The following is a 21,829-nucleotide window of genomic DNA, read 5'->3' on the forward strand; positions in this document are numbered from 1 at the left end:
TTAAAATGGGCAGGGGTAGTTGGGGAAAAACTGGGTGCCCTGACATGCATGAGCAGAAGCACTTTCCGCTAAGGCAAAGCTACCATTCAGTACAACCAATAGCATATAAATACGTAATAGGATCTCAGATTTCACTTACATGTTTCGAATAGATTTCAGTTACATGGGGAGTTTTGCCTTTTTAAATGTAGGCATTTATTTTCTATTCCTCAGTTAATTAATCTTCTATACATTAATCAATGTGAATTTTTTCATGAATGCTGATATAAGTTATGATTATTTATTCTCAGAAGGTAGTATAATTTGAGTAGAGGAGTTACTTGTAACAGATATATAATTGTACAATTCAGTGTGACTGCTTAAACTTTGACTTGGTTAATAATAAAAGAAACCTCTGATCACAAATATGCCTTCCTAGAAGTAAGTTTCACTGGCATCAGTGGGGCTTCTAAATAAACATGCTTCTTACTGAGGTTTAACCATAGGTAGTGGCAATATTTTAAAGTTCTTACATTAATTTGAAGAGATGAATGAAAGCAGACTTTGAATTTTAAATGTCTTAGCCAGGTAAATCTTAGCTTGAATTGTAAGCATAGAGGAAAGGTAGTTCTCTTTCCTGCCATGTAAGCCTGCCCCATTTTGCACATGCAGGAGGAAAAGAAGGGAAGAGGCTATGAACACAGAAGATGCTATGATGTCAGCATTGAGCCTTTATGTGGAAGCTGATGTTTTGGAGGAAGGGTAATTAGTGCTTTTAGCCTGGACACCAGCTTTGAACAGATGGAGTGCGTGCGCGCGGGGGATATGTAAATATGATTTGCTCTAGGAACCAAATTCTTGTGACCTTAATTTGGATGTGGGGCTTGGGTTAGCATCAGTGCCCCTGATCTACTACTAGTTGTGACTATTCCTCAGACTGCTTAGTCCTTTAAAAGAAAAGTAAACTGCTCAGAAATTACTTGGAGATTTTTGAGTTCAGACTCCAGGGTTACAATTGAAAGCTCTGTGGGACTCTGTTGGACATGCAGCTCTGCTGTCCCATCGCTTTGATGAGATCTTGACGAGATCTTTTCACAGTGACACAAGAGAAAAGGGATTTCCATGTGTGCTACTTCACAGTGTAAACATTTAAAAAGGGAGTAGAAATTGTGACACAGTTTTGCCTCCTGGGCAAAAGTGTAACCAGTGTTCTCAGATAGACTTCCAGCCTGTCGCTTCCCTACCAGGATATGAGCCATCAGTGGAATAGAGAGGGGCCATCAGTGTTCCCTCCTTCACTGTGGCGAGAGAGGGCATGGCACCAGTGGAAGGAGGCAGTGAAAACTGAGGAAGAAGTGAAGGTATAATAATTCCCCTTTTTTCTTCAGTGGTCTGTCCCCACAAAACACTGAATGGAGCTTACTTTTGATATTCAAGCAGAGGTACAAAAGAATCTGCTTTCCTGTTTCTGGATTCACATCTACTCAGTGATAAATTCTCCTTCCCTTTTGAATTGTAGGCTGGGCAGCAGTTGCCTGACCCAAACCCATTCTCTGCATTTTAGAAGAATCTGCCATGATTCTTTATTTGTCTGCAAAACTATTTGAAGTCCCCACCACTCCAAAAAACAACAACAACCCTGAGCAGCTTTTAGTTATCTGGTTTTTGGATGCGGGAGTGAACCTAAAGATGTTTCATATCTCTGCAATACACAAACATTATATTTAGCAGGGTGGTTGGGGCGGAGACAAAAGAGGAACTTCTGAACTTGCTTGGCAAACACAACCTGTTGTTGAATGTAATTCTGTTTGAGTCAATGAACTCTCCTATATTGCACTTGCAATAGAAGCTAAGTCACTGGGCCCAATGACTGGGGGGAATTAAAATCAACAAAAATGCTTCTGTTATTTTTTACAACATGTTTAGTTGATAGTATTGTGTTCTTTTTTGGTTAAAATTCCTCTTACCTTTCCTTTCATGTGCTTTATCTCACCATTTTCTTTTCTTTCAAGTTTTGAACTAGAAAAGCTATGTCGTTTCACTATGTCTGTAAAGAGGAACTACCGCCGAGTCCCCTATCACAACTGGAAGCATGCAATTACGGTAGCACATTGCATGTATGCCATTCTTCAGAATAACCACAGAGTTTTCACAGAGATAGAGGTACGTTTAATTTTTTTGACCATTATCAAGAACCATATCTCAGAGAGGTTTGCACATAAAAGAAAAAAAAATGCTTTGGAACCTGCTTTGGATAAGGAACTACTTCACTTCAGTCTGCTTTGACAAAACCAATTTTGATTTGGACCTGAGGCAGAGCCTTGATTCAGTTTTCCAAAGCTTTGGGTTTCTCAAAAACCCACTTCCGGCAAGATCCTGTTACCCCAATAGTCCTTGTGGGGGGTTGGCTTTTCTCCCACAGCAGCGCTGTCTTCATTGACTTGCATAAGAAAAAATAAAGACTGTACCTTCAAAAACAGCTAATGGGGGAAACCCCACTCCCCCCCAACCCTTGAGAAAACAGAGTTCTATTTCAGTGGGGTATAGCCTTTATTTTTCCTCTTGGACAACTACTCACCTCCAGGCTTTGAGAGGAGCTATGACCCTATGAAGCTTGCAATGCATCCAGAACTTCAGGATTAGCCTGCTTTGCTTAGGAGGAGGTTCAAATACTTCCACAGTGGCCCAATTCAGTTTGATACTTGTGCTTTGTCCAAATCGGATGCACATCCTTAATCTCAGTGTCGTTTCAAGATTTGATCAATGCAAAGTTATGTTCAACAATGAAAGGAATCTTAACATTGTGAAATAATGTACTGCTTTAATCACTTTTTCATGTGTGGTACAATCATGTACATGTCTACTCAGAAGTAAGCCCCACTGGGTTCAGTTGGACGTATTCCTGGGTAAGTGTGTATAGGATTGCAGTCTTAAAAGTACATCTGCACCTTGAATTCTGTTATCAAACACAGTAAATATGTAGTATGGCATACCACAGTATTAGTAGACTTGGAAAAGAACACAGCTAGCTTGAAATATCAAATGCCTTCAATATGAAATGAGCCCAAATTTTAAGACACCTCAGATCAGACCATATCTAGACATATCTAGATATGGCCTGATACCAATATATAAAACCAGAAATGGTTTAAGAAAAGCACAGGGGAGAACAATTTTGAATTGTAGAGGATATAACACACAACTGATTTAAAATGAACAATTGGAAATCTCTTGAAATTGGAAATCGATTAGAAATTAACCTTTAAAACTTAGCAATTAGACAAATAGTGAAACTGGAGTCAAACAAGGACTGGAATTCAACTAAGAAGGGTAATGCATAATCCTCTTTCTGATAATTCTCCAAACATCAGACAATTGACAGTGGCCAAAAAGGACTTAAGAATTCTACTTTGGAGTAGGAGAACATCCTGTGAGGGGTAACTGCACCCATTAGTTTCCAGAGGCTGGATGTAGCTGAATCATCTTAGTTCTTTTTCTGCTTCTTCTAGAATACATGAAGTGTTGTCCTAAATTGGCAGATTACATACACATGGTTATTGGAGTGGGGGATGGTAAGGAGTGAAGTCAAAGGGAAATAAAAGGCAAAATGTACAAACTTTGACATTTGTATTAAAGCTTGTAAAATAATTACAGCCTAAATTCACAAAATAGTATTGATGATAACACAAACATCCTGGCATTTATATACCAAAATCTATAGTGGGATATAAACCTCTTACCTCTATTCAAAATGTAACTTTTTGATCATTTGCAATTCAGTGGTTTTGCCCTGTAGTGTTCCTTAAAGTTCCACTGTTTAAAAATGACCAGTTTAAGGTCAGTAGCGGAGTGTCCTGCGAAGTTGGAGCCTGGCATGAAGGCAAAACATTTATTGGGTCCAATATTTATTTATTCATTTTTACATTGCATAAATGTCTGTATATGGGTGAGTGTGAACTGACCTTTCAGTCACTACAGTCATCATCTAAGGCCCTCCTCCAGCTGCCTTCTCTGAGGGAGGGATGGAAGGCTGCATCAAGGGAAAGGGTGTTCTTGGTGGTGGCCCCCCAAATTCTGGAATGGCTTCTTCAACAAGGCCTGCCTGGTGCCAACATTATTAGCTTTTTGGCACCAGGTTAAGACCTTCCTCTTCTCTCAGGCATTTGGCAGTATATAATGAGGTTTTTAAACTGGACTTGGGTTTTTCTTACTGTTCATTGTTTTAAATTGTTTTAAATTGTTTTAGATGATGATGATGATGATGATGATGATGATTAATTTATATAGCACCATCAATGTACATGGTGCTGTACAGAGTAAAACAGTAAATAGCAAGACCCTGCCGCATAGGCTTACATTCTAATAAAATCATAATGAAACAATAAGGAGGGGAAGAGAATGCAAACAGGCACTGGGTAGGGTAAAACTAACAGTATAAAGTCAGAACAAAATCAAGTTTTAAAAGCTTTAGGAAAAAGAAAAGTTTTTAGCTGAGCTTTAAAAGCTGCGGTTGAACTTGTAGTTCTCAAATGTTCTGGAAGAGCGTTCCAGGCATAAGGGGCAGCAGAAGAAAATGGACGAAGCTGAGCAAGGGAAGTAGAGACCCTTGTGCAGGCGAGAAACAGGGCATCAGAGGAGCGAAGAGGACGAGCGGGGCAATAGTGTATGTGTGTCTCTGTGAGTGCTGTTTGTTTATATGCTCATATGTAAATAGTTTTAATTGTGTATTTTTAAGGTTTTTAATCTTTGTAAACAGCCCAGAGAACTTTGGCTATGGTGTGGTGTAGAAATGTAATAAATGAATGGATAGAGCTGGGATGAGGAACCTCAGGTCTATGGGCATTCCCCCATCTGGTTGGCCCTGGCCCCAAGCCCCTCTCCTACATAGGAAATCAGTGCTTTTCCATGCTTAGCACTGAAAACAGCTCATTGCTTAGCAGGTGAAAGCACTTACTGTATCTTCAATTAGCTGCTGATTAGAGATGAGAGCTTTTCCCTGGGGCCGGGACCAGGAAGTTGCTGAGTGATTCAGTTCTGCTTCCTTCTGAACATTGTCCTGTAGAAGCTTGCCCTGCTTACCTATGATGTAGACATGATGTTCATGCTTACTTCTGAGTAGACATGTCAATGCTTGCTGTTTGGGATGCTAGCTGAAAATGCTGCTGAGTGATTCTTTCTTCACTAATGCAAATCCCGTGTCGCCATGGGGGCTAGTAGTCTGAGAATGACTGGATATGTCCCCTGTACTTTTTAATAAGATCATTTACCATTACTTGAAATATGACCCCGGGGTATCTTTTCAGCTCTTTCTTCTCAGCTTCTCTTCTTCTTCCTCGGTCACCAACGGACTTTTCTTCTGCCCCTTTCCCAACATTCTTTGCCTGTCCATTCTGTGCCCAGCACTCCAAGAGGTCAAAGGACATCCTTCCTACTATCAGTTGGTAACAATGAAATTGGGGAGGGAAGGGGACCGCACACATGGCCTTTGGCCCCACCCACCAGTTCTAAAGTGCTTTTCCAAAATGAAATTCACTCCTTGGGCTGAAAAAAGTTTGTCTCCTCTGGTATAGAGTATGATGTCTGCTGCAAAACAGCAAAGAAAATGGAATTTCATTTATTACATTTCTATAATGCCCAATAGCCAAAGCTCTCTGGGTGGTTTAGAAAGATTAAAACTTTAAAATACAGTATTATAATATAAAAACAGTTTAGCAACAAACATAAAAATAGATCTGACACACATACATGCACACATAGCCAAACAATATCCCATGACCTGATTAAAAACCTATCATATGCTGCCAAATGCCTTGAAGGTAGAGCAAGTGAAACTCTCAGAAGTTAAATTGGAGCTTTCTTTTCATGTCAGTGAAGCCATGGGTGGGATGTGACCTTTCGGTCCTGGCTCCCAAATCACAGCTTTCCTAGGGTGGGACTGTTGCTCTGATCCTTTCAGTGGAACTGTGTTAGTGGAGGGTATTGCATCATCGGGGAGATAGTCTGTCGTGTTTACTTGAGGGTAAACAATTGATGTAGCAAATGTTTGCCTTAAATCGGTGTGCCTTTAATGAAAAGGGAGTTCTATTCCCATCAGAAGAAACAACCACCATTAAATATTTTGTAGATCTCATATAAAATAAATAGAATGTAAGGTTTTGTTTGTTTAAAATGCAGCTATATGGGTTCAGAATTAATTTTGCCTGTTTAGCATTCCTGTCATTAATTAAACAAAGAGTGATACATTCCAGACAGAAAAGACTTATGTACGGATCAGTGCCCTGGATTCTAGGAGATGAAGGCTACAGTCCTATGCACATTTGCTTGGGAGTACCTCTGAGTCTATATACATAGTTTTGCACTGGAAATGTATTTTTAAGCATTTGATATAGGATATTCATCTTAATAACTACTACCTAAAAGATTTAGAATATTGTCTAAATTTGTTAAGGCAACACAGCTGTGCAGTACAACTTATTATATGCCTTGATGTCATTGTGTATTTCCTCACCCTCTCCTGGAGCAGCCAATTACATGGAGTCAGAAACACACAGTGGCTGGATTTAGACATTCATATTTTGTTTTAATAAGCCAAGATATGAATGAGCCCTCTGCCTGTGCATAAGAGTTCCTTGCCTCTCCCATTCTTGGCACACCACAGTTGACCCCAGAAATCTTCAATTAACCGTAGTTTCCTGCCATAACTTAAAACAGGAAACTATGGTTATCAGGTTTGAAACAACCCAGGAACTTAAACTAACTTCTCAGTTCAGATGTAAGGAATACTATGGTTACATGGCACATTTCTGGCTTATTGTGGCACACCAAGAAGGAAGGAGTTACCAGGGCATTTGAGAATGGATTGATCCTGTATATCTTGAATTATTAAGGCAATATCTGGTTTTTCAAATGCAGCCCAGACATAAGGTAAATTGCACTTGACATTTTGGAGGCAGGCAGGGCATAGTTCAGTTGTAGAGTACATTCATAGCATGCCAAAGGTTACAGGTGCAGCCCTTTTCTCCTCTAGTCAAACAGGTCAAAGGCAGCAAGGCAGGGAAGGATCCAGAGATCCTTCAGAGCTACTTTATGAATTGGACTACATAGATCAGTGGTCTGGTTCCGTTTAAGACTGCCACATATGAACTCAGAATAGACATCTATTTTCAGTGGCAGCCTGGTGTTTGGCACAGTGCATTGTTTTGCCCGATTTGTTTTGAGCTTTCTACTGTGTTTTATCCATTAATGGAATTATTTTAATGTCTGGGGAGGAGCAGAGTGACATCTAGTGGTACAAAATTAATTTGAACGCTAATTACATATGCTACTTGCTTCCTTATCTAGAGAAGAGGTCTTCTGGTTGCATGTTTATGTCATGACCTGGATCACAGGGGTTACAGCAACAGCTATCTTCAGAAGTTTGATCATCCATTGGCAGCTCTTTATTCCACCTCAACCATGGAACAACACCATTTCTCACAGACAGTATCAATTTTGCAGGTAATTAATTGCACTTTGGATAAAGAGCATTTCATGTTCAAAATTTGAGAAGTGGTAGGGTTATCTGCAAGTTCTATGTATTTCCACAGTTGGTTTGTTTCTCTGGTGGAGTTTGCAAAGAGATCTTGAAACAACAAGTCTAGAAATAGATATAGCTGCATTTTAGTATGACCGATCTATTTTCTGCTACAGCTTTTATAATTTCCCTTTATTCCATTGTTCAGTGTAGGGTGTAGGTTCCTCCAGTAATAAATGAACAGTAGATATTTGCAAAACAAAAACTTTGAAACTGAAAAGAAAACATAATTAATGTTAAGAATTAATGTTGTAGTTATTTATTTTTATTTATGATTTATTGAATTCCTATGGAGGTTGGAGTGGGGGGGAAATCCATGGTAAAGGAACTGCCACTTCGTAAGCCCTACTGGGTTCACGCTACCAAGGATGGAAGGTGGGAGTGGCTTTTTACCTTTCCTTTTTTTCTCACCATTTTTTCTTTATCTTTCCGCCCCTCCCACTAGTTGTAATGGGGCGGGGTGGGGGAATAACAAGACTGGGTCTCAAGGTGACACAGGATTTCCTCTGTTCCAGAGGCGTGTTCAGAGAATGAGGGTTTTTTCAATCTAGTGGTTCCAAAGCTGCCCCAATCTATTCTTGACACAAATACTTTTTTTTGCCCTTACCACCCACACATCATTTCCAGAGGCACAGCCACTAAGACAGAGCTTGCCACTCCTGGTCAAGGGAGAACCTCCACAATGGTCTGTCCTCTCCCTGGACAGACCTCCCTCTTTGCGCATGGACAGGGAGGTCTGCAGAATCTTCCAAGAGACTATAGGTTTGCACCACAGTTTACTAAAAATTCATGGGATCATAGAAGAGTAAAGTTGGAAGGAGCCTATAAGGCCATCAAGTCCAACCCCTGCTGAATGTGAAGCAGTGTCTTAAAAAGCCATACATTTTTGGAAATGTATCTAGAGGTGGTGCATAGTAATGTGTCACAAGTAAAATCTAAGTCCTTGTTAAATTGATTTTTTTTTTTAAAAAAAATGTAAGGACTCTTCCATACATCCACACTAGCACCCAAGCCAAACTTTGGGTAGAACTACATTTGCAAACGTCGTAGAGATGCTATCAAAATGAGCATCCTTATATCAAATCTTCCTCATTCCTATCCTATATGACTGGAGTATTTAATATGGTGCCCTCTCTTGGGAGTCCCCAGCAGGTTTTCTTTCACTGATTTTAATGTTATTTCTTAAGTTGTTTTTAAATGATGATTATTTTAACTGGAAGGTTCCCATTTCGCAAATCAAAGTGCTACCCTCCAGGACCACCTTTATTTGGGTTCAAAAGTGTAGTTTTGTGTTTTGAATCTCAGTCCCCCACTTCTGCCTTTTACTTAGGTTCTTGGACAAGTTAATTTTCTTTTAGTCTTACCGTTGTGCCTTCTAGGGAAATAAGTGCTTTGTGACCACCAATGCACACTATGACAATCATTTTATGAATGGGCAAGCCCTCCCATGCCAGCCGTTTTGTGAGTGCCAGAACAGTCTCTCAAAATTCCAAATGAGCCCACCAACCCAAAATGGTTGTGGAGCCCTGCCATAACATGCAGTGATGTTTATCCCAGTGTTTTCCCTAGGGTTGCCCTTGAAAAGTTCAAGCATTTTCCAACTGTTTTTGAGCTGGGGTTATGGTGGTTAAAGAACAATTCAGGAGTTCTGGGGAAGGGTTAGGGTTAGGGTTAGGGAAGGGGATAAAGGTACCTCTGTAGGGGAAAAATGTGTGTGTGTATGTTTGTGTGTGTGTGTGTACATGGAATGTACATGTGCATCCATTTGAATCCTGACCCAACTTAAGTAATTTCCCATTGAGCCCAAACTAAATGCCAGTCCCTTTTGCAAAGATTGACAAAATCTCTTGTTAAATGGTGGAAATGACAGTGCTGTATATTTGAATATGAATTGAATTAAAATGAGATTTCTAAAACAAAGGCTTAAATTTGTTCAAAATGAGATCTTGTGCTGTTTATTTGAAATTTTATGTTTTCCATAGCTTGAAGGCCACAATATTTTCTCTAATTTGAGCTCCAGTGAATATGAGCAAGTCCTAGAAATCATCCGCAAAGCCATCATTGCTACAGATCTTGCTCTGTACTTTGGAAACCGGAAACAGCTGGAAGAGCTGCATCAGACAAGATCACTGAACCTTAAAAACCAAGCACATAGGTAAAGAGCGAGTGAATGTTTGTAACTCAGCATATAATCTCAGTAATTTTGTTTTAGCAGTGTCAGATGTTTTTAATTTGCGCTTTAAAGATTTGCCTTTCCATGAATTCATTTAGATTATGAATAATGTACATGCAAAATGTCATAAATAAGGAATCCACAGAAAGGCAGGAGAGTTAACTATTTAGATAAATTAAACAACAACTTAAGCAATTCAGGATTCAACCTAACTAATCATGGAACTTTAGACAATCTTATACAAGCCTAAATCTAAACTATTCTCTCTCTTATACCTATATATTATTCTGACCACTAGAATGTTTAAAGTTTTTTGAAAGTATTAGATGAAATTTGCAGTCATATGTCCCCCTTCTGAGCAGATGAAGCCTGCTAAATTTCAGACAAATAGGTGTGTGTTTGTGGGTGGGAAGTAGGCAGCTAGAACCTTTAAAGTTTGAGATTTTTTAAACAGTTGGGTGCCTTCTGTGGCTTTGTATACAATTTGCATGAACATGACAAGCAACTAGATATACCCCTAACCTAGGTAGTTTCCCTGCAAATTTTCAGAGGGATAGATACAGGGTTAGGGATATATGAATACAACAAATGAATTTGAAGCTTTAAAATATACTTTGTGGTTTGCTCAGTTTGCATGACAGAAGTGGATGTGGACATGAAGCAGAGGCAGGATATTCCAAGGAAATACCTAGCTCCACTGCTGCAAACTCCCAGTCCTAGCATAAGAGGACACTTGAACCAAAATGGAACCAGCCTGCTGGCACTTAACAGAAAATAGGTGTCAGATAGCTTTTAAACTGAACCCTGAGGGAAAGCCAACAAGAGTTGGGAAGTATTGGCTGATGCTGAATCATCCCTAGTAGATGAAGATGAAAATATTGGTCATGGAACCAACCAGACGGGAGGCAACTGTGGATTTAATCCTAAATGGTACCTAGTACAAGACATAACTGTTGTTGAACCAGTTGGAAACAAGTGTCCACAGTGCTATTAGATTTAATATATATCTAAGTGGAAAATTGCCAAGGAAGTCACAGTCACATTTGACTTCAAAAGAGGAAACTTCTCTAAAATGAGAGAACTGGTAAAAAGGAAGATGAAAGGAGGCAGATCACTTCAGAGTGCTTGGAGATCACTCAAAACCACAACAATAGAAGCTCAGCTAGAATGCATACCATAGGTTAAAAAAGATAGCACCAAGTAGCATGATTAATGAGCCAGGGGCAAGGAAGCTATTTAAAGGAAGCTTCCTTCAGAAAATGGAAGTATTGCCCAAATGAAGAAAAACAAGGAAGCACAAGCACAATGGAGATGCAAGCAGACAATAAAAGATGCATTTGAGAAGTATATCGCTATAACATTAAGGCCATTAATAAAGAATTCCTATATGGCTCGGGTCCAGGTTATTTGAAAGAACGTATTCTCCCTTATGAGCCTGCCCATGCTTTGAGATCTTCTGGAGAAGCCCTTCTTTCAGTCCCACCTTCTTCACAGGCACGCTTGGTGGGAACATGGGAGAGGGCCTTCTCGGTGGCTGCTCCAGTGCTCTGGAACTCTCTTCCCGGGGAAGCTAGGCTGGCTCCCTCCTTGATGGGCTTTTGGAAGAAGGCTAAAACTTTTTTGTTCCAGCAGGCCTTTGGAGAATAATCTGGCCCTCCATCTATGTTAATGTCTTATAATTTTGTTGTGTATTTTAAATGTTTATGGTTCCCCCCCCACATATATATTTTATACTTTGTAAGGCTGCCTTGAGGCCCAGAATTGGGCAAAAGGCGGGATACAAATAAATAATAATAATAATAATAATAATAATAATAATAATAATAAGAAGAAGAAGAAGAAGAAGAAGAAGAAGAAGAAGGAGGAAACCAGTATGGATGCTTTTGGCCTTTGGATGATAATGGAGCTAAAGGAGTACTGAAGGAAGATAAGGCAATTGTGGAGAAAATGAATTCTTTTCAACTGTCTTCACTGCAGAAGATATAGAACAAATATGTGTGCCTGAACTAATGTTTTCAGGAAGGGAATCTGAGGAATTGAGGCAACTAATGGTGACAAAAGATGAAGTTCTCAACGTTATTGACAAATTGAAAGTTAATAAATCATCAGGCTCAGATGGTATCCATCCTAGAGTTCTCAAAGAAGTCAAATATGAATTTGCTGATGTTCTAACAAAAATATGTAATGTCTGTAAGATCAACCTCTGTTTCTGGGGACGGCCAATGTAACAACAATTTTTAAAAGGATACAGACAGAATCTGGGAAATTACAAGTTAGTTAGCTTAACAACTCTTCCATGTAAATTGGTTGAAAGCATTATTAAAGAGAAAATTAGTAGGCATAGAAGGACAAGTGGTGCTGAAAAAGAATCAACGTGGCTTCCACAAAGATAAGTCCTGTCTCACTTTTAGAGTTCTTTCAGAGTGTCAATAAACATGGGGACAGTAATAATCCAGTGGATGTTGTTTACTTGGACTTCTAAGAAGCTTTTGACAAGATCCCTCAACAAAGACTCCTGAGCAAACTTAGCAGTCACAGGCCCTGTTCAGAAGACACCTTAAACCATAGTTTTAACCATGGTGAATACAGGAGAAAAGCCTTATTCACCATGGTTAAAGCCATGGTTTAAGGTGTCTTCTGAACACAGCCATTGAATAAGGGGAGAGGTCCTTTTATGGTTCAATAACTGGTTAAAGAACAGAAAGCAGAGAATAGGAAGAAATGGTAAATTCTCCCAATGGAGGGATGTAAACAGTGTAAACAGCCCCACAGGGATCTGTATTGGGACTAAAGTTTTTCAACTTATTCAAAAATTATCTGTAATTAGGATGAACAGTAAAGTGGGCACATTTGCTGACAACACAAATTATTTAGGGTGATTAAAACCAAAGGGATTGTGAGAAGCTCCAAAAGGATCTCAAACTGGGAGAATGGGCATCTAAATGGCAAATGGGGTTCAATGTAAACAAGTGTAAAGTGATGCACATTGGGGCAAAAAATCCCAACTTCACATATATGCGGATGGTCAGTCAACTAGCAGTTGACTGACCAAGAAAGAGATCTTTGGGTTGTGGTGTACAGCTCAATGAAAATGTAATCTGAGTGTGCAAATGCTGGGAAAAAGGCAAATTCCATGTTAGGCACAATTAGAACAGGAACTGAAAATAAAACTGCCAATATCATACTGTCCTTATACAAATCTCTGGTACAATCTGTACAGTTCTTGCCACTGTACCTAAAGAAAGATATTGTAGGTTGAAAAAAGTGTAGAAAAGGTCAACTAAAACAATTAAGGGGCCAGAACAATCCGCCAACAAGGAAAGGTTACAACATCTGGAATAGTTTAGCTTAGAAAAAAGGAGAGTTAGGTACAAAATTATGCACGGTGTGGAGAACGTGGATAGGGAGACATTTTTCTCTCTCTCCCATAATACTAGAACCTGGTGGGAAATTCAGGACAATAAAAGGAAGTACTTCACAGAGCGCATAGTTAAACTGTGGAATTCATAGTGATCACTAATTTGGATGGTTTTAAAAAGGGATTAGACAAATTCATGGAGGAGAAGGCTATCAATGGCTACTAGTCCTGATGGCAATATGCTTTCTCCAGCATCAGAGACAGTACGCTTGTGTATACTGATTGCTGGGGAACATGTCCTGCTCAAGGGTTTCCCGTGGGAAGCTGGTTGGCCAGTGTGTGAACAGAATGCTGTACTAGGCAGTTCTTATGTACTTTTGACAGCAGGTACGGGCCAAAAAAAGGGGCAATGTATGCACCTTTCACGTCAGGCAGTCACTGTCACCTCATCAGAAAGGCAGACAAGTATTTCTGGAGGCAGCACGAGTGGTGCATCAGTGGTGCACAGGCACCATGGTGGAGCAGAGCACTTCACTGTTGAGATATTGCACCAAAATAAAGGTGGGTATGCAGAGGTTCCTGATTGCCAGCGTCATTAATGTACATATTATTCCTGGTAGCCAACAGAAGCAATAGGTGTGCATGTACTGTTCTTTGCACCAATCTGCCTTTGCATTGAAAGGCATGTAGCAATCCAATCTCAATATTATATTCTAGTAGTTTCAGTCGAAATTTTAATTCCTGGTATATGTATGTATATATGTATATATATATAAGGATATATTTAAAAATCAAATAACAAATATGTTTAAGCTGCATGTCAAATTTAGAGTTGTTATATTCTAGGGATCGTGTGATTGGGTTGATGATGACAGCTTGTGACTTGTGTTCTGTGACAAAATTGTGGCATGTTACCAGATTGACAGCCAGTGATATATATGCAGAGTTTTGGGCGGAGGTATGTGTATTTCATTATTTATTTATTTAATTTGCATGTGCAGTGGTAGACCTGTTGTGGAAGAAACTAAGCTCAACATTATAGATCATGAAAGTTAATCTTATTAGTGTCATGTAATTAAGTTTTAATAAGAGTGCTTCAGGATGAGATTTTTATTCTGCAGTCATGCTGCCTCAAACACAAAATTTTATAGGGGATCCAGGCGTCATTGTCTTCTATTTGTAACCCTTCCATGTTTTTTCACCATGTCTTCCTTTTTTTTTTCACCACAAAAAAATCTGTAATGGAGTGAATGGCAGAATAGCTTCACAATGTCTTTTGATTGATAATACTAGCAGCTGTCTATCTAGATGCATCCTAAGCTATTTGAAAATTACTAAGTAGCTGATTTGAGCCTAGTTTCATTTCAGACTGCAGGTAGAGGCTCACATGAGTGCATACTCCTCCTTATTTAAAAAAAAAATGTCCCTGCACATACAAATACTAGCATCTCATGGAGACAATGAGACTCATACTTTCTCCCCAACATCTAGAGATTTGTATGTGGAAGGACATTTTTGAATGGAGGAATATACATTTTTTTATGAGCCCCCACTTGCAGTCTTATCTGGTAAAGTCCTGAGACAGTTTTCCTTCCTTATTTATTGTTTGTGAGAATTGTACCTTAATATTGGAACATAATATTGGAACATAACCTCCTTTAGTTTTGGTGGGTGTTCTAGAATTGAGCTACACAATGATATCTGTACTTTCTTTTCCCACCTGTTTTCAGGTTAATTTGCTTACAGAAATTGCAATTTCATTCAGATGAATAAAATATTTTTCCTTTAAAAATAGTTCTTTTTAAAAACCATTTTTCAGAAAATTACAACACAAGTCCCACTCGGCATATAGAATTAGGCAATCAGCAAACACAGGGTTCCTAATCCCATATTTGCCTCTGATGTGTGAAGAGTGGGGGATGTAGATGGTGAGAAGAAAGTGTTGGGAGGGTTTTACCCAATTCCATGGCACTGGTGTTGTAGGGTCCCACAAGGTTCCATCTTACGTCATTTTTCTTTTATCTCTATGGAGATTCTGGGTGAGGTCATCAGAGGATATAGAGTAAGGTATCAACTCATAAAGCTAAATTTAACCATTTTAGCCTTCTATAACAGTTTGCCACTGAAATTTGGTGGCAAACTGCCAGTGGTTCTGCCACTGCCACAAATTTCAGTACGGGATAGCGGGGCCCATGTGCAGCCCATGGGCCACGTGTTGCCTATCACGGCACTAACATAACGGACCTCTAGCACAGTGCCAATGGCTGCATGATGAGATTCCCTTAACGCCTGTTGCACCAGTCAACACTTGGTGTTGGAACATAGGCCCCTTATGTTAACACAACATAATTTATGTTAGTGTTAATGTTGCATTGGATCAGTGCCACTACGCTGAACAACTGAGATCTTTAGTCTGATTCAGCACAGTTCTTCCATGTTAAAAAAAAAATCCTTTCCACAGTTTTTTAAATTCCACCCTGGTCTTATCTTTAATATACTGAATTCTGCATATGTGTTTGAATATAAATGGGAAGCATTTTGGCACTAGTAATCAAGAATAATAAATTGTTGAAGGATATTTTTATTTTGTCTTACTCTTTATTTTAGGGTGATGAAATGAAGAAGTTAGGCATTCAACCTATTCCCATGATGGATAGAGACAAGAAAGATGAAGTTCCTCAGGGCCAAGTAGGTCTAAAAATATTTAGAGTTTCAAATAGGTTTAATTTAAACAGAAAGTAGGTGTTTAGATATTTAAGCATTACTGGTTTTTTTGTTTTGATTTTTTATTGCTGTTCTGATTTTCATTCTTTTTATACAAAATTCCTGAATTAGAATATTGTTGTAGAAACTGAAGCAAAACCTGCATGGAAGTATTGTCAGAGTTGCTGCTGGAGCACATGCATGTTATTTTATAGCTCTCCATTTTTCATCAGTTTTTCTCATGTTATGTTAATGTACTGAATAGGTGAGACTACTGAAGAGCTCAATAATGGTAATTATATATGAATAAATGTAGAGGAGTGCAGACAATGAAAATAGAAGAGAAACATATGCTTATTGACAATTAACAAGTACTTACCCAGGGCTGGAATTTTGATCAGGTCACCATGAAACATGCAACACTAGTTACTGATTCATGGGCCACTCATGTTCATTCCTCAGAAATTCAGACCAAAGAGAGAAGAACATGCTTGTTTGCTTAATAGCATTTTGACTTTGTAACAAACCCTAATAACAGCAAGATTGAAATCCTTCAAGAATAGAGATTGATGTTAAAAGAGTAGAGATCACTACCAATCAAAGTAGAAAATACGGGATTAGATGGACAGAGTCACTATAAGACCACTTCATATATAAGTGTAAAACATAGTGACAATACATAATGGGCATTTACATAAGCAGGTTTATTTTAAAGTTGAGAGATTTGAATCGCTGCTAGAATTTTCAGTACAGGATTGAGAAGTTCAGGTTAAAACAGCTATATTTGACTAGAATTTATTTCTTTTCCTAATTTTATTGGCAAGTTTACTAAGATTGTGACAAATATTTGCCCTAGAAGCATTTGCATCTTACAAGACTCCCGCATCAACCTCCGTTATAGGCTACCTTGCAAATATTTATCCAAAACAGAGTTACTGTCTTCAATATAACTCTCATATATTCCTATGCTCTCCTAAGCAACAATTTTCATATAGGAGCAAAGGCAATATTAAAGTATATTCCAATATTAAGTTTGAATCAGTTTGGTTCTGACAAGGCATTTTTTTACAGAAGCATTTGTACTAACATGCTGTAACTTTTGATTCAACTTCTCACTGACCTCTAAGCTTGCTGACATGTGAAAAGCAAAGTTTCCCACCTAAACTCAGGAAAAAGAATAACGTTCATCAGAGAAGAAAGTTGGGGAAAGGATAACTGCTTGCTGTACTATTGTTCACATGTTTTTGCTTAAGATGCAAATAAAAGATGACATAAAATATTGTGAGAAAAGCAGGATCTATAAGAGATAACTAGGTGGCATCCTGTTTTGAAGGGATGCTGTGTCACTCTAATCGTAACTGGGAACTTTGAGGAAAAAAACTTGTTATGAGATAAATCACATAAGTAGCATTAATAAGAAATCTTATAAAGCACAGGGACTCCAGAACATAACATCTGTCCTCACAGAAACAAACACTGATTCTCACAAGACACAAAATCTGTCTTCATGGGAGGACAGTAGCACTGGTTTTCATTGACTTCTCTCCTCGGTTTTGCTTCAAGCTCAGATATGTTGTTTAAAGCAGTGCTCTTAAAACAATTCCTTAAAAAGCTTTTTAAAAAGTGTTTCACTTGCAGCCACTTTGTATTTTGTTTGTTCTGTGCTCTTATATCAAATGTAAATCGTGTAAAACCTCTTTAAAATGTTGAAGTGAAAACATGAAAAGACATACATGATCTCAAAGTCCTCTGTTTAAAAACTCTGTGTATTAATACCAGGAATTTTGTAAACTGTTACGATTTTTTTTAAAAAAAATTTATCCCACCCTATATCATTAAGATCTCAGAGCAGCGTACAGATAAAAGCATACAGTATAAAACAATAAATATGCACAGTTAAAAACAAATTGAACCATGAACCAAGTTAAAACAATATATAATTTAAAAGCAGTTAAAACAGTTAAAACAATGTGCCATCTTAGTGGATTTAACCATCAAAGGCTTCGTTAAAAAGCCATGTTTTTACTTGGCATTGAAATAAAATCAGTGGGGCCTCCAAGGGGAGAACATTCCACAGTCGGGGTGCCACAACAAAGAAAGCCTTCTCCCTTGTCCCATCATGGTGTATATGTTGCGTTGGTGGGATGCGGAGAAGGGCTCCTCCAACAGATCTCAAGTCTCGGGCAGGCATATATAAGGAGAGGCGCTCCCTCAAGTATCGAGGTCCCAAGCCGTTTAGGGCTTTAAACGTCATTTCCAAGGTGGCCCTTTGTTCTGGGAAAATGGCTTGGAATACTTTACCTGCTGCTCCATAATCAAGCTAAATACAGAAATCCCATAACATAAAATCTTGAGACAGGAACTAAACTTTCACAAAAAGGCCATTAGTAGTTTACTCTAGGGCTCTTCCTATAAGTAAGATTGTTATTACTAATAACAAAGATTTCTAGTATTGACAATTTCTCAGCCAAGTAAATTTGGTTTACCTTTCTGATTTATTTAATATAGCCTTTGTTGTTTTTTATTCTGTTCTCCCCATCACCACTCTGCCAGATTGGGTTTTACAGTGCTGTAGCCTTGCCATGTTACACTACGCTCTCTCAGATCCTCCCTCCCACAGGGTCACTGCTTAGAGCATGCAGGTGAGTTATAAGAGTTTGCACAGAATATCTTTGTTGACTGAAAGGCATTTAACAAGCTGCCTACAATAAGCAAAACTAAATGTATATTTCTATTTAGAGACTTTTTCAAAAGTTTGGATTGGGTAGAAGAGAGGAAACTAAGGCCTTAGCTAGACCTACTGGTCTAGCGGGGACGGAGGGGTGAAGATCTCGCGATATTTTTATCGCGAGGTCTCCCCCTCCTCTGTTCACACACGGCACACAACGACCTCAGAGGTTGAGGTGTCATTCCCACCATTTTGTTTTTGTTTTCTTAAAGAAGAAGATGCGCAGGAGCGCTCATGCGCAAAAGGTAAGGATTTTTGTTTTGTTTTTTAATTATTTTCCCCGCTTACCCCACCCCACCCCCAATGGGTGTAGTGCTCCTGAGGAGCTCTGTGCCCCGTGCCCGGGTCCCGGCTCCTTGCGAGGAACCGGGACAAACTGCAACACCTGCACACATGTTCTGCAGTCTCAGGCTCAGCCCAAGACCACGGAAAAAGGCCTAAAGTGTAGAGCGAGATCCCGGGGCAAGGGAGGGATCATCCCTCCCTGATCCCAGGATCCCCTGTGTGTCATGTGGATGCACAGGGACAATCCTGGGGATTGCCCCAGGATTTTGCCCCACCTAGCTAAGGCCTCAGATACACTAGTTTTAACTACGGCCAGATCTACACTAAGCAGGATATGACAATTTGAAAATGTTTTGAAAACTGTATATGGAGTGTGTCTTCGGCCCGAACAGTTGTCACTACTGATGTAAACCATTTTAAAGCAGTAGTATAGATCCTGCCTAGCTACCTTCTAGAACAGAGAAATTAGTACCTTGTTCTGTGACTTGACTTATGGTTGGTGGTATTATTATTCAAAGCTTTGGGTGGGAGGGAGGGAATCAGTTGTAGGAATATTAAGAATGGTTTGGTGCTTAAGGGTGATGATAGAGATGGAAGGGTGGAACAATAGGATCCAGCAACATTTTGGAGTGCAGGGCTTAGTGTAACAGAGCTAGGAACATGTTATTATGGAGTAGCATCTACCACATCAGATGCATGAAGTGTTATCCTAAGTTGGCAGGAATATATACACTCATGGTTGGTGGGTGGAATTGGAATTAATGAGGGCAAAGAAAATGAAATGCTAAAAGCACATACTGTGACAATTATATTAAGGAAGCAATTCTATACCCATTTACCTAGGAGTAAGTCCTGTTGAACTCAGTGGGCCATATTTCTGAGTAGACATGTATAGGATTGTAAATATAGGTAAAATCTTTACTGTGATCATTCACAAAGCAGTACTAATGATAACACAAACACCTTGAGTTTGGTCAGCTAATTAACACATGTAGGATAAACATGTTATCTTGATTCAGGCTACAGGAGATAGAATTTAACTTTTTGATCAAATTGTAATTCAGCAGTTTCATGAAGTTCCAGAAAATTGAGGGGCCAGTTAACAAAAGCATGAGACAGCAATCCTTACAAAAATATTATTGCTGATTCTGGTATACCAGTACTAATACTTGGATACCTTATTTTGAAAAGAGAGTAATCTTATATTGATGATTGACTTTTTTTTTGTTGCTCCAGGGAAAATCTCAAACAATGGGAAAAAGTGATACGAGGAGAAGAAGCTTATGGATGGATACCCACCCAGACAAATAGCACTGCATCGGATTCACTACCTGTGAAGATTGATGGTTGATCCACATTAAAAAAAAAAATTGAAGACCCACCCTCCCCCTTTTTAGGTTTTTAAAAGGATAAACACTGCAAATGCTAACTGGGAAGACTGTGTGCAAATTTCTTTCTTTGGTGAGACAGTGTGAACAGAGAGAGACTGACTGACAATTCAACTATTTCAGAATCAGCTATCAAAGCAAATGTTTGGCTTGTATATAAAAGACTGGATTTTTTATGGGCTACTTTGCTGAGGCCTTAAGTTAAAATTCCTGGATGGGGAGGGCAAGTCTTAGGGATTGCTTTTAAATTGTGTCTTCATACTAGTGAGGCAAGGTGGCATTTCAATGGTACTTTTATTATACTATACTGTGGCTGGTTTTAATACCAGTTTCACTAGAGTAGTTCTTGGCTATAAATAGGGCATTTTCAAATTGCTTTTGTGAATGTTTTTGTTTGATCTTTGTGTAATCAGTGTGAACTCCAGAAGAAAATCTCTGGGGCTGAAATTTATCATTGAGTTTACAGTACTTGAATTTTTCTTGCTGCAAACAGGGGGAATTTAACTTCCAGATAGAAGACTCCAAAAATCATTTTATTAACATTGTAGGGCAATTGCTTAATTGCACACAATAGACATGTGAAAGGATATAATGTATGGTTCTTCAAAGTGATTTCATAAGCTAGAGAATGTGTCTACACTGGAAATAATAGAATATTTACCTCTGGTAAGGAGAGATATAAGTATCTCATCAGGTACCCGAGGGCCTTCCTGTCAGCATTAGTAAAAGTAAAATGCTGAATTTCAAATGTGGCTAGAGATCTCTCAAGTAAATAAACCAGTCAATTTATATTTTTGCAAATATTTGAGAAACATGCCTCCAAATCCCAACTATCCCACCAAAAACAGGATATTCTAGACAAAGTCATATTTATTAGAAGTCATAATGGTACATTCATAACAAATAAAACAGATGTTCTCAGTAGCTTTTGTGTTGCTCATCTAGTACTATTGTGCCCTTCTTATTGATGCTTCAAATAATTTGGAACTTTCCTTAAAAATATTCTTGTCTAATCTTGTAAGCAGATTGACTGCTGAACAAGAGCTGATTTGGAAACCATTGAATACTGTGAATGAAGGTCTGTGCTGAGTTGGGCCTATGTTCTGCAAATAATTACATTATGTGAAGCATGTGTATACCTCTTTGCAGAATTTAGTTATAGACCTGGTGCAAATATTTTAACTTTAATAGAGTTTTATAGGGTATATAAATAAGCCATGGGGTTGAATCTTAGCACCACTGACCTCAATGTGAGTTCTGCTGTTGACTTGAATAGATATTGTTTTCCTTTGCCCTTTTTCTTGTGCCAATTCCCACAAATCTCCCAAGTGTATAGAGTCTATAGGGAGCAAGATTGTACCTGCCTTTGAGTCTGGCCACAATTCATGTACTGGACATAACATTTAAGATGCGTGAAAAGTTACTGTGAGACTATCTAAATGCAGGTTGATATCTGTGAACTCTGTGAATGACTGGTTTACCAATATAATTTGTTTATATATATTAGACCCAAATACTGTAATTCTTAGAATACTTTTGTTGTTGTTGCTACAAAACCTCAGACGTTGGCATGATGCTTAAGAGTTATTGAAAGAATGTTAGATGGAAACTTCAGTCTAGTGTATGTCCATCCTCCATGCAA

The 21,829-nt window shown here is 38.7% G+C and overlaps 1 protein-coding gene across 2 annotated transcripts in view; it reads left to right on the forward strand.

Annotated features, from left to right (window-relative positions):
• PDE10A (phosphodiesterase 10A) overlaps positions 1-21,657 on the forward strand; it is a 238,710-nt gene extending 217,053 nt beyond the window's left edge. For both annotated transcript variants that reach the window (XM_063124458.1, XM_063124459.1), the window contains exons 17-24: positions 652-741; positions 1,992-2,142; positions 7,321-7,476; positions 9,535-9,707; positions 13,930-14,041; positions 15,691-15,771; positions 18,340-18,428; positions 20,036-21,657. In XM_063124458.1, coding sequence (XP_062980528.1) covers positions 652-741; positions 1,992-2,142; positions 7,321-7,476; positions 9,535-9,707; positions 13,930-14,041; positions 15,691-15,771; positions 18,340-18,428; positions 20,036-20,150 — 967 coding nt within the window. In that variant the 3' untranslated portion in view covers positions 20,151-21,657. The remainder of the gene's footprint in view (positions 1-651; positions 742-1,991; positions 2,143-7,320; positions 7,477-9,534; positions 9,708-13,929; positions 14,042-15,690; positions 15,772-18,339; positions 18,429-20,035) is intronic.
• Positions 21,658-21,829: the final 172 nt, after the last annotated feature.

Source organism: Elgaria multicarinata, chromosome 4, assembly GCF_023053635.1.
Source record: "Elgaria multicarinata webbii isolate HBS135686 ecotype San Diego chromosome 4, rElgMul1.1.pri, whole genome shotgun sequence".
In the NCBI taxonomy this organism is placed as follows: Eukaryota; Metazoa; Chordata; class Lepidosauria; order Squamata; family Anguidae; genus Elgaria; species Elgaria multicarinata.